Consider the following 13,718-nt stretch of genomic DNA (forward strand, 5'->3'; position numbering starts at 1 on the left):
ACATATTTATCCCTTACTGGAGCAGAGATTTATCTTTAAGCAGTCTTGGTACAGCTACTTTTGAATTGTATTAAAAATAGCCAAAGATTCCTCAGCTAAGCTTCCCTATTTAGGAAAAAAAAACAAAATTCCTTCCATAGCTGTTTACATTTTATCAAAAGCTCATCGGTCAGCATGTGCTGCAAGGTTACATTTCATTGCAGCTACCGCAGATGCTTAGACAACAGGGCTCCTCTCCAGCAACAAGGGTACTTGCTGCCCAGGCCCATGGCAGTGATCCCACCTAGGTCTTCCTCCCAGCAGGATCCCAAATATACTTTCCCTGGGGACTTACATTGAATTACACTTACACCAGCACTATTTTTTATGCCAGTGGGTTAGAATACTGTAAAAGCTGAAAGTGTCACACTGAGAGACTGAACTTTCAGACAGTACTTAGTTCAGTACCATAGTCACTTCTGATTTCGAGCTATTTTCTTCAAGACAAGGCTACAATCAATATGATTGAGATTTTTGAAGTCAGGATGTATAATGAAACGTCAGCATATGTTTAATTGGTACCAGCTTGGGCTGTAGTTCACTGACCCTTCTGTACCACTGGCAGCCACAAGCAGGAGCCACAGGCTAACATGGCATAGAGACAGCATGCATGAATAGGGTGAGCCCAGACTCTGTCAGAATCACAGAATCATAGGGGTTGGAAGAGACCTCAAGAGACCATTGAGTCCAACCCCCCTAACAAAGCAGGTATCCTACAACAGGTTGCACAAATAGGCATCCAGCTGGGTCTTGAACACCTCCATAGAAGGAGACTCTACAAGCCCTCTGAGCAACCTGTTCCAGTCCTCTGCTACCCTTATCGTAAAGAAGTTCTTCCATATGTTCACATGGAAAGTCCTATGTTGAATTTACTCCCTGTCCTATTGATAAACACCTCTGAAAATAGCCTGGCCTCATCCATTTGCCTCCCACCTCCCTTCAGGTATTTATAAACATGAATCAGATGATCCCTGCTCAGTCTTCTTCTCTTCAGGCTAAACAAACACAGATTACTCAGTCTTTTCTCATACAGGAGATGGTCCAGGCACTTTATCATCTTTGTGGCCCTTTGCTGGACTGCTGGATTCCTGTCTTTTTTGAACAGGGGAGCCCAAAACCAAACACAGTAGTATAAGTGTGGCCTCACCAGGATCACCTCCCTTGACCTGCTGGCCACATTTTTTTTAATGCACCCCGGGATATAATTGACGGTCTTGGCCACAAGAGCACTCTGCTGGTTAATGACTAATCTGTTGTCTACCAGGACCCCCAGGTCCTTCATCACAGAGGTCCTCTCCAGCAGGTCATCCCTTAACCTGTACTGACGTATGCATCCTGACAATGCTGCCAGGGAAGCCTCTGCTCCCACTGTCCCCATCATTGGTCTTTGGGCACGCAGACTACTATCACCATGTCTCTCAACCAGGCACTATCTGAGATTGTTGTGTTCATATACAGTAACTTGAACAATCTCTAACTGAGCCTTTCTTCTCCTGCTCATACATACATCACTCTTGAAGAACAGACAATTTCTAACCTGCAGCTTCTCTTCTGAAGACATGGGACCCGGCTAGTAGAGGAGAAACCATTTAATCAAGCACCAGGATTGCAAGGGGCACTTCCTTAGATGCTGTGAAATGTTGTCTTCACAGTAACTGGCAAAGAAGCACCAAGCTCTGAAGGTTTGGGGTCATAAGGCAGTGGCATGGCTCCAGCAGCTGCATGGCCCTGGATGGGCACCTCAAGCCTTTGACCAAAGGAGACCCAGAGTTGGGCAGTCTGAATGTCACCTCTGCAACACAGCTTCATACCTAGGGCAAATCCCTCTCCCCACTAATAAACTGGGGACAAATATTACTTATGTGCTTTAGAGGGATGTCATGAAGATAAATTAGCTCACATTTGAACTATGAAAGTGAAAAGCACCATATAATTATACTAAATACTAAAACCTGTAATTAAACTGTGTCAGTTTATAGACACTTGCATATTAATCTTCCCCACTCTAACCTCAGGCTTTGTTAACTTCTGTCACGACCAGTCTTTGAAATATGTTTTATGTCATGTACTTAAAGAGAGTTAAATACAATAAATACAGTATTTATAGTTGGTGTATAGATACAGCCAGACATATATTCATGCTCTTTTACTAAAATTAAAACACTCATATAATCTTAGCAATCAAAGCAGGAATAATGAAGTGCAGTTGTTTGTGACACTAAACACTGAAATTAAATTTGGAAACAGAAGGAGCAGCCTTTCATATCTATTGTTGTAACATGCTACATGTTAAGCGTAAACAACTTCCAAGCTCTAAAAAATTAAACACTGAGCATTTACACAGCAATTCTAATTGCAACTGCTTGCAAAATGAGCAACTAAATTCAAGATCTGGCGTTGTACACAGAAAACCTCAAGAACAAGAGTGAGAAGAAGCAAAGCAAGTGACACTGACTAAAATAGGCTAAAATTAGCCTACATCACAAAATACTCAGGAGCAAATTAGCAGTGAAATATGATTAAAATAACAGAATGTAGTCTTTGAGGCCTGAGATGTTTTAACCTTCAGCTCCAACAACACTGAATTACTCACCCATAGCAATGCAGAATCTTTTTGAACTTCACATTGTAAAAGCCTTCTGACTTTAAGTATACAAACGAACAGTAGATCAGTTAAATGTCACTGTCATCCCATGGCAGTGTTAAGGGGAATATATGGAAAATAACAACAAATAATAAGTATAGTTTGCTGAGTACTACACGAAGGCTTAATGGCCCCAACCAGAGTGCAAGTTTGCTGTATGCTGATTCACAGCAGAACAGTAATTGATTTTATAAACCTAGCACACTCAGAACTATTCTAAATAATAATTATATAAAACAGAAGATCATGAAAGTAATAATTTAAGAATACTAGTACATCTTTAATTTTCCCATATGATTCAAAGTTAAAATATAAGTCACTTCATCTGGTCCTTAATGTCAAAACTTTTGGATGGAATATAATACTTGTTAAGCAGAGCACAGCATAAAAGAAAAACAGCAACTGCAGCAAAGCAGCAAGTGCTTGTAACAGAAAAGGTACAAACAGGATATGGTACAGTAAGTTAATGAGGAAAGTTAGTAACACTCCCCTTCTCTCAAAAGATTTAACTTCCAAAAACTTTTTCCATTCCATCTGCACAGCAAAATGCTGCAACATACCCACTGACTATTTCTAACATATCCTGCTAAAATTCTAGTCTCACAAATGTTATATAGCAGTAAGTTTCAGTCTGCTTGCATATGGCAGATAAAAACTTACTTTCAGCCTAGATTAGCATGCATCCCTTTCATTCAGTCCCTTTATGTTCCACATCTCAGAAGAAAAACTCATTTATTTTTTGTTTAAGTAGTTCCATTTTAATGTTTAGCAAATATGCAAAAACTTTTCCTTAAAATATAAATTTCATTAAAAATATTATCTTTATTTCACAGTTATTAAACCTTCATTTCCACTTACATTGGACTACTTATTCACCACTGCTTGGGTTTCTGAGATTTTGACTAGCTTTTTGTTACTTCCTTCCCATTTCTGAGTCATCAAATAATTCTAATAATGAACATTGGAGCACTTAATATTTACCTATCTTGAAAGAAAACTGCCTGCTATTCCCTGTATTCCCCTCCTGCTACCTGGTTCTCTTTTTTTGCTTTAAGCAGGCTCATACAAAAGAGTCTCTCTTTTTAAAATACAATTTAGCCTCTATAATAATAAATACTTCCTTTCTCACTTTTAGGAAACTCTAATAGATTGGTAATACGCTGTATTCTGTTGTTCAGCCCTACCCTACAATTACCCACTAAAAGCTACAGCAGGCATGAAAATGATAACCAACTTTCCATACACATAGGTGCTTCTAAGACTAACACTATCTCCCTATTCCCTCCTGGGGTGAGGCTCAATCAGGAAACAAGAAAGAATACAATGCCACTTGAATCCTTTTTTAGATGCTCGGTTGATGCATTTCTTCACAGCTGTGCTGTCAGTGTGAGCCACTCCACTGGTTTCCCCCAGTGACTTCTTACACAAGAAAGGTGTCCAAAACCCTCCAAAATGTGGCCAAAGTCATCAAATTCTGCACAAGACAGAATTCTGAGTAAACAATTATCCAATTCACCTTTTGTGGAAGGAAGGTACTGCGCAGTTACTCCATCTTCCAAGCCAGCTCATATGCAGATCAAGAGAAATGCTGTGGTCAGATCTCTTCAAAGCCCTAGATGTTGCTTATTTAACAGCAGCATTCAAGACAGCTATTTTTCTTTGCCTATCTCTGAACTGTGAAAAACAGAACTCGCCCACTATGAAGGGAAAAAAAGTTTCAGACAAAGTGACTCTGAAACCTGAATACCTCTCAGGCAACATTTAAGAACATCTTATACAACTACAGACTCAGGACGAACCCCCCTTTGATTAAGGCTGTTTCTGGGGGGTCTCTCTGCCACCTCTCCCCCTACATAAGCAAGCTTTAGCAAGTTTTTCCTCTTACTTACCTGTGCCTCCAAGCAGCGTTCAATAATAACCCTGCTTCAAACAAAGGTTTAGTGAGGTTAAACTCTTCAAAGAGAGGTCTGCAAGACAGTCTGTATCACAAACTGAACATCTGCAGCAGTGGAGTTAGGACCATAAGATCACCACTCCAGGCCATTCCCTCTAGTCTTACACTAGTTAGATGGAAGAAGAGGCAGACTCCCATCTCCCCATAACCTCCCTTCAGTTAGTTATAGAGAGCACAAGGCTACCGCTCAGACTCCTCTTCTGCTGACTAAACAACCCCAGTTCCTTCAGCCACTCCTCATAAGACTTATGCTCCAGACCCCTCAACAATTTTGTTGCCCGTCTGTGGATACACTCCAGGGTCTCAATGTCTTCCTTGCAGTGAGAGGCCCAAAACTGAACACAGTGCTCAGTGTCAGCCTTACCAGGGCTAAGTACAGAGGGATGATCACCTTCCCTGCTCCTGCTGGCAGCACTAGTTTCCGAAACAAGCCAGGATGCCTTTGGCCTTCTTGGCCACCTGGGTACACTGTTGGCTCATCTCATCTCAACCCCAGGTCCATTTCTTCCACACAGTTTTCCAGGCTCTCTACCCCAAGCCTGCAGCATTGCCTGAGGCTGCTGCAGCCAAAATGTAGGACCCTGCACTTAGTCTTGTTGAATTTCATCCCACAGGCCTCAGCTCAGCTACTCAGCTTGTCTTGATCCCTCTGAAGGACCTTCCTACTTCCTGTATAGTTACAGACTTGAAACTGATTGAGCTTAAGCATCATCTAACAGCCTTCTGGTTGTGTCTCATCTTACAATAGCCACAGCACAGCTAATAGAGTCATCATCTGTCCTTCCTTTCCCACCCCTGCTTTTGCCTTTTCTAATGACCTATTTTAAGTCTTCTCAGCACCACAAACATATACACCATAATTCTTCCTTGTATTCTCTTAATTCCTTTTATGTTTGAGCTAATATCAGTTCTCATGCTAGGCACTCCTTCAGTTTATAATATCAGAGCGTCTTCTTCTGTTGCTTAATGTCCTGCACTTGCTTTAGTTTCCCTTTCTTTTCACTGCCACCAGGCAGCTCTGCCAAACACCTTCCCACTCTCTTCCACAACCATAACAGCATCCTTCCTTCTGGTCACATCCAGAGCCCCCCAAATCCAAAAAAAGAACACTCCAGAAACTCACCTTGCAGCACCACCTGCTTGGGACTGCCAGGGTCACTGGAGCCAAAGGAAAGGGGCTAGACTGCAGATGAGCCCTGTAATCAAAGACTCATTTGTTTTGTTCCACATACACTATGTATAGCAGATGTGTGTTTTTCTTTCTCTAACACTGAGGTAGCTTTGCTGTGCTGGTATTGCAAATTCTTTCCAACAGCAGTCATCCCTCTTAACTATCTAGCACACAAGAACTGTTCCTGTCGATGAACAAACAAATGAAGATGTATTTAGATAACCTGATGAACTATGAACCTATTCTTCCCTCAAAACTGCACTCAAGCTTATGGAAATGGTCACAATGGATGACATTTCAGTGTTTCTGTCCTTATAGGAACACAAGACTGTAATAATCTAGTTGTGTCAATTCAAGCCCACGACTAATTCCTTTTAGCTCAGGAGAGTACATCGAAGAGCAACCTCAGAAGCAACCTCAGTCACATCCAGCATCCTTTAAAAAACCTTAAATGTTTTGCTACAAGAAACTGGTAGCCATTAAAACTGTGCGCAGCAGGAAGAACAGAAAAGAGACCATTGCTGATGCCATAGGCAGCTGCAATGGTAACAAAAAAAAAAAAAAAAAAAAAAAAAAGGCATGGAAACACAACACATTTTTCCCAACTTCATACAGAAACAAACTCCAAAAGGATAACAAAAGCATTTCATGTATGAAAAAGATCAGTAAAACTTACTTGCTTTTATGCTTTGCCATTGAAACAAAATTACACAATCAAAACATCAAAAGATTAGCTTAAAAAGAATAGAGTAACAAAAAGACATAGATGGTTATTTGGTTCTTTGAGCAACTTGAGTTCACAGAGAAGAGCAATCACATTCTTCATAGGAGGAAAATATAATTGCGAAGTAGATCAGGTCATGTATAAACACCATTGAAGAGATCAACCTCATTGCTTACGAATTCTTCTCTCTCCTCAAAAGTTTTGCTTTCCAACCACCTCAGAAGTGCAGAATTATCTTCTGTATAGATCACCGAATCACAGAACTCAAGTTGTAAGGGACCTCAGGAGGTCATACTTCTGAACGCCATTAAGCTCAAAATCAAGGAAGGAATGAGGCAAAAGGAAGAACAAGCATCGAACTTACCATGGACTTGATTGATTTCTGAATTCTGAGAAAGAATTTCATCTGCTAACTTCTGAGCAGTTGGCAAAACTTCTGTATGGTGCACTGTGATCAAATACTGTACAAATTTTTGTAGTTGGTCTCTGTTCATTTGAAAGAGTGTCTCTGAAATGGGAAGATGCAGTTTGACCTGATCTGGCTTGCGGATCCGGTATAAAGAAAGTGCCACAACATGGGCACAATAAAATATGTCCTTGTTTCCACAGCTGCAGGTCACTGAGGTAATCTTGCAACGATCAAAGCTGATAGCTACATTGCAAACAGTTTCTGGCTCCGATTGCATTGCAGGCTCTGTCACTGTGCCACTCAAGTGGAAACCTGTGCAAAAAAAGAAAGAGAGCTTATGTTACTAAGAAAAATACTACAATCTCACTGTCAACTAAATTTGTCAAATAAGTTAAAAAAATACATATTTCTTAAAAATTATATATCTTAAATAACTTGGATTTATTTACAAATATGATGAACCTTTCATACATAAACACCTTCCCATATATAATAAAAACAAAGGAAGTGAGTTTACAAGCCCTCTTTGCCATTACGTCACAACGTTCACAAAAGCTCAATAGTCAAGCATTTATTCAGTAACTGACAGCTGCACTAGCAGAGCTGCATCCCACTCAAATCAATACAAAATCCCCAGCAGCTCAGCAAGTTGGGAGCAATTTTCCAGACCTTATGCCAGGGAGATCGCACCTATCAGCAGATTTAACCATTCTCTCAATAAGCAAGAGGGAAGTAGTGCACTCTAGTGGCATGAACCATGGTTCTAATCTCCACTGCCATAGTTTCGATACAAGTCACTTAACCTGCTTTCATCTCCCCCTCTACCACAGCAGTGCTGAAATTCATTTTCACATGTGATGTAGTAAAAAATCTATGGTTGCATAGCTCTTTGTAGATGGAAACAGCTGCAGTTATCAATGCACAGGAAATCAGAATTGTAGTATTGAACAAAATGTGCAAGCAACATCCCAGAAGTCTGCTTTATAACTCTGTTTTCTCATACAGCATGATGAAGTGCAAGGCAAAAGAAAACACAGTTTCTGTATACTGTAAGAAGGTTAGGTTACATTATAAGACATTGACTTCAGTAAAGACACAACCACTCAACAAAGCCTACTAAACCAAGGTCTCAGACACTGTCCTGTGAAGATCAGATCCAAACGCAGCCCTGTGTTAACAAACTAAGTCTTGCTCTTAGTTTCTCATTAAATAGCAGAATTTGGATGTTTCTTATGCAATTTGCATAGGTGTGACATTTATCCTGGCTAAAGCATTAAGTCAGAGGTATGGATACAGAGAAATGCAATCAAACTTCATGTAATGGATCAGTATCAAACTTGAACGGTATATATAAAACCTAAAACAATCACCAGAAGTGTTATGCATTAACTATTTATAATGGAAATAATATAAAACCACACCACATAAATTTCAAGTGATTTAGTATTGTGAAATAGAAGAAAATGCTTCACAGAAAGTAGTATCAAAGTAACATGAAGTGGAAAAAATTTACTCTGCTTTATAGTCCACATTTCCAACAGTTTGTTCTTGTGGTTTTTTTTAAACCCTTCAAGTTACAGGAAACAAAGAGAAAATTTTCTTATTTTTTTTTATGTTGTACATTTCAGAACAGGCTGTGCAGTCAGCATCACTGTTTAGATTACATTTGCCCGCATTACTCTGATACTCTGGCCTAAAGAAAGTCATCTACACACACAAACCTTCACTTTGCACAAGATTGTTTACCAGTTAGAGTGGCTGGGGTTGAAACTGGCGAGGTAAGCATGCTGCAAAGTGCATTGAGAGGAAGGCAGAGGAGGCTGAACAAGCCACAGCATTCCCATATTGCTCTCAGTTCCACTCAGTACTTGCACAGAGAAGGGGAGTGGAACTACCCCTTAAATTATGAGCTCCTTCGCTTTTCCCTTTTGTTTTTATGTATTGAGGACATGCTTCTGTTAAAAAAAAAAAAAAAGAACCCTCTTCCCCCACAAAAATAAAATAAAATAAAATAAAATAAAATAAAATAAAATAAAATAAAATAAAATATTAAAAAGATAAAAAATAAAAAATAAAAGATTAAGAAATAGAACATAAAATTAAAAAAAAAAACAACAACAAAAAAAACAGACATAAACAGACACCACTGAAACTTAGCCAGCTTAATTCCCGATATAAGAAAGTTGGATCAGTGGCCTCAACGAAATTGTATTGGAGAATTTTCTTTTAACATCAGCTTCCTGTAAAGAATTTATCATCTGCGAGATAAGGAAAAACTTAACACTTGAACAGTGAAAGGGTTTGATCTCACTTCTTCCAACTCTCAGTATGTAAATGAACTACTGATTTCTGTATAAAATTCTTTATTCGCTCTTTTCCTATGAAACCAAACAAAAAAACATGCCCAACCAGCTACTAATACATTAATTAAATGCTGAAAATTAAAAATGGCAAAGTATTCAGAAGCCCCCCTGGAACATCTCCAGGCAGTGTTAACAACAGAACAGCCTCTAAGTCTTCACTCCTGCACAGGCAAGCTCTGTTCCCTGCTCTCCTCCCGCTCCAAGGCAATTTTCTGAGAAATCACATTACAAGCAGCAACATTTATAAACATGGATCCTGATCTAAACAGTGACAGCACTAAACCAGCTAAGTCACCAGACTTACCCTTCTCACCTTACCTAGAATTTAAACAGAAATATCAGCTGCCCTGGCACACTCAAAACACAGCAGATCTGCATTAACTTCATTGCAGTGCTGTAATACACACGGCAATTACAAAGCAGAGTTTTCCTTTTCTTTAAATAGTCAAACAGAAAAAGAAGGTAGTTGTCATTAGTAAATATAACCTTTGAAAAGACTTCAATATATCAGAGAAGACAGATCAGGAAATTTTGACACAGAAGTCTCGATAGGGCTGTTGTAATCAGACAAGGAGAGCTGTTCCCCTCCGGTAGACAGAGCCTTATTCTTTAGCATAGTCACTGAACAATCTCTCTGCAAGAAAGTTTGTAGTGGGTAGGAAACTGATACACTGTGATTTGCTAATAAGCTTCTCTCAGCAGCAATTTATAGGCTGGCAACAGGAGAGATGTTATATGCTGCCTGTTGAAGGCAAAGGCAATCACCCACATTGGTACTGGAATAAATCTGCTGAAGAAATCTCAATCTTCAGTCTCTTCCGCTGCAGTCAATACGGTCACAGAATCATAGAATGGCCTGGGTTGAAAAGGACCTCCAAGATCATCTAGTTTCAATCCCCCTGACGTGGGCAGGGTCACCACCCACTAGTGCTGGCTGCCCAGAGCCACATCCAGCCTTGACTTGAATGTCGCCAGGGATGTGGTATCCACAACCTCTCTGGGCAACCTGTTCCAGTGTGACACCACAAAAAGTGGTGAAAAATTATCTTCCTAACATCTAACCTAAACCTCCTGCCTTAGTTTAAAACCATTCCCCCTTGTCCTATCACTATCAACCCATGTAAACAGTCATTCCCCCTCCTGTTTATATGCTTCCTTCAAATACTGGAAGGCCACAATGAAGTTGCCCTGGAGCCTTCTCTGATCCAAGCTAAGTAAGCCCAGTTCCCTCAACCTTTTTTTTTCATTGCAGAGATGCACCAGCCCTCTGATTATTTTGGTGGGCCTCTTCTGGACCTGTTACAAGAGCTATGTGTCTTTCTTGTGCTGGGGGTTCCAGGCCTGGACACGTGAGCTGAGTAGAGGGGGACAATCAGCTCCCTCTCCCTGGTATTTTCCTTCCAAGACAATTCCGTTTTTAATCAAGTTATGACCTTTGTGAGAAATATTTACCATTTGAAAATACAAACAAAATCAATGGAAAGGAAAAAACAAACCACCAAGTAATCTAGTGCTTCACCTTATAAACAGGTAGCTCATTCACTGTTATCTAAAGACAACAAAAGAGTTCAGCAGCAGCAGTTTGAGATGTTTTGTTTTCACAACAGCACATGACCAGTAATTCAAGCTCTACTGATATTTTCAATATGCAGAATATTTACATTCTGGAAAAAAATACATTTACAAAACCAATGAGAGCACTAAGACAACATATCAAATGAAGCTCTTTAACAAATGAATTTTGCTTCTGTCGAACATTCACCACAATGATGATTTAACAGACAAAAAATAGTGCTTTCAGCTGCTGTACTTTTGGAAGGGGATTGTGCCAAAGTGCCATCAGGAGGAAAACATTAAGAAGTTACTGATTTTTACAAAGCGATTTTTGCCAAAATCTATTTGACAGCATCCTACCTACTAATTAAGAACTGTCTGGGAATGTGAAAGTCTAATGAATGAAAATTTGTATTACTGCAGGCCAGCATTTGCCAGTAAGACTAAGCATTCTCAGATGTCCTTCTGAGTTTTGCCACAGAAAATAAACACTAAAATAAAACAAAGGAAACTTCAAAACAACAGAGGAGAAACAATATGTGTAGACACAGCAGTAGGTTCGCTTTTGGTTACTCAACTCAAAAGCAAATTTTGAAACAATTCCCACTATTCCAGCAGGGCAAGCAGCAAATTTACTGCACTAAATAAGCAATATCAATGATGTCTCAGATTTGTCTACTGTTACCCTGTGCTACAGAGCATCTTTCATTGACTACTCAAGTCTGAAGGTATATTTTAAAAGATATCAATACAAGCAAGAACTATCAGAATAAGCTATGTAAAATTGTGAAGGAAAAAAAAAACAAACAAACAAAAAAAAACAACCAGGAACTTTCAGGATGTTGCGGATAAGGGAAATAAAAAAAGAGTATGTAAATGTATTAAAGTAACTTTAAATAATTCAGTCTTAAATCTCAGAGCTGTTGGATTCTTCTAAGTAATTTAGAGTTCAAAACTCTAAAATGGTACTGTAGAAAGGGAAAAAAAAAGTAAACAAAAAAAAAACCTTTACTACCATAGGAGCTGCATCCATTTGTGGAGTCAGTCAATAACAGAAAAAAAATGACATAAACTTCTTTTGAAATAAAAAAATTTGAATTATTCTTTATCAAGGTTTTAGCTGCCTATTCATAAATATTAATAATATGGCATAAAAGTAAACATGATTAGTTTAAAAAATAGAAGGCTTTTCTAATAAACTTACAATAATACTTTAATGTCAAGAAAAAAAATCCAAACCTGCAATGTATACATTAAAAATACAGCATTACTGACAAGAATTCCAGCGATTAAAAAAAACTCAAATATTAAGTTCACATTCACAATACAAACCTTTGATTGAAATGCAACTATGCATCATTACTGGGTATTGTTTATTCATGTCAGAAAATAGAAAAATGTCAGATTTCAACTACAGAAATATTCTAAAGCTGAAGAGTGACTGAGTCACTCGCTCTCGCATATCCACTATGCCTACCTTGTGTTAAAATTAGGAAATATGCTACTGACTCTATCTGAAAAATGGAAAGGCTCCTTAACATTGTTCCATTAACCTTGTTCTCAAGTAGTTCATAACAGCCATCTATATAGTCCTTGTACCAAAACCGAAGAGCTGTTCCATTCTCCAGAAAGAGAAGTGAGAAGAGGCACTGCACAGAGTGACAGGAGAGCTACTTCTGAGAACTGAGGGTCCTGGGTGAGCAAGACTGACACAGAGGAGGAGCCTCCCTTCTTATAACTACTGGCAACCAGAATCATATCCTCTATCCTAACAGTCACTTACATCAACTTGCAGGCCTGCCAGCTATGGTTTATTTATACTGCTACATTACTTGGCACATGAAATCACAGTGTAGAGTGAAAAACAGCTCCGCTTCATCTTGCCTATCAAACAAGAATAAATGCTTATGGAACGTAGTTCCCAACTTGCCTATTAGCTATTCTTTAACAACTAAGACCAGTGGTTGCTTTTTCTATTCCCCGAGACAACCAGAAATATAAACCATGTTCATCTCATTGAAATTTTGTCTTTTAAGAAGTGGTTTTCCTTTAAGACAGCAAAGTAGTATCCTACATTCAGTTGTCTAAACTCCAGAGCACTCTGAACACAGATTAGCAACACTCTGAAATCATTTTGAAGTCAAAACTTTGCATGCCACCACTCAGCCTGAAGCTAATGTTAGCAGCCTATTTTATAAACTGGAGAAACATTGATTTAAAATGGAAAATACCTACCCACAGTACCTCAAACATGCTGGCACAACGGTAATGAGAAGCACAAAAAAGGATTAATTAAGATGTGCAACACATAAGATGTTTACTACACATAATGTATGCACATGGGGTAGAACAGCTTATATTTTGGGAAGATTGCCAAGTAGAATGAACTTGGCTTTACCATTGCACTTTCACATTAACAGGAGACCAGTTATAAACCACTGCCTGCATTCTATGACTCACATTCATGAAGACAGCTTTCAGGATCAGATATTCTGGGACCTCTGCATGCAAGGGCAGAGTGGAAGCAGCAATAAATAACTCCACACACACACCATGCTGACAACTTGAAAGTCCATGACGTCTGGCATGTGTCCAGGACTGCGTGTGCTGTAACTGTGCCAACATCAGTGACCCGAGCAGCTAGAATTATTTCTCCTGATGCTGTGAACACAACAGTCTATTTAAAGACAAAATTCCTCCAGGATTCCCTCTCACAGCCCAAGCCTTCACGTCTAAGAGCTGTTCAACTCAGTATGTTCATTAGACAAAAGACTCTGCTGATCTCTGAAGCTGAACTATGTGAAAAGTCCATGTCACATCTCTGCTGCTCAAATGCCAGCATTCAGTGCCATGGTCCATG

General features: G+C 39.2%; 1 protein-coding gene across 1 annotated transcript in view; it reads right to left on the reverse strand.

Annotated features, from left to right (window-relative positions):
- Positions 1-13,718, reverse strand: part of ZSWIM6 (zinc finger SWIM-type containing 6) — a 111,965-nt gene that overhangs the window by 42,516 nt on the left and 55,731 nt on the right. Inside the window, exon 2 of the mRNA XM_065739841.1 lies at positions 6,897-7,253. Within this exon, the coding sequence (XP_065595913.1) occupies positions 6,897-7,253 (357 nt within the window). The remainder of the gene's footprint in view (positions 1-6,896; positions 7,254-13,718) is intronic.

The sequence above is a fragment of the Cyrtonyx montezumae genome, unplaced genomic scaffold (assembly GCF_038088225.1).
Source record: "Cyrtonyx montezumae isolate F1298 unplaced genomic scaffold, pur_monq_1.0 scaffold_25, whole genome shotgun sequence".
Lineage (NCBI taxonomy): Eukaryota > Metazoa > Chordata > Aves > Galliformes > Odontophoridae > Cyrtonyx > Cyrtonyx montezumae.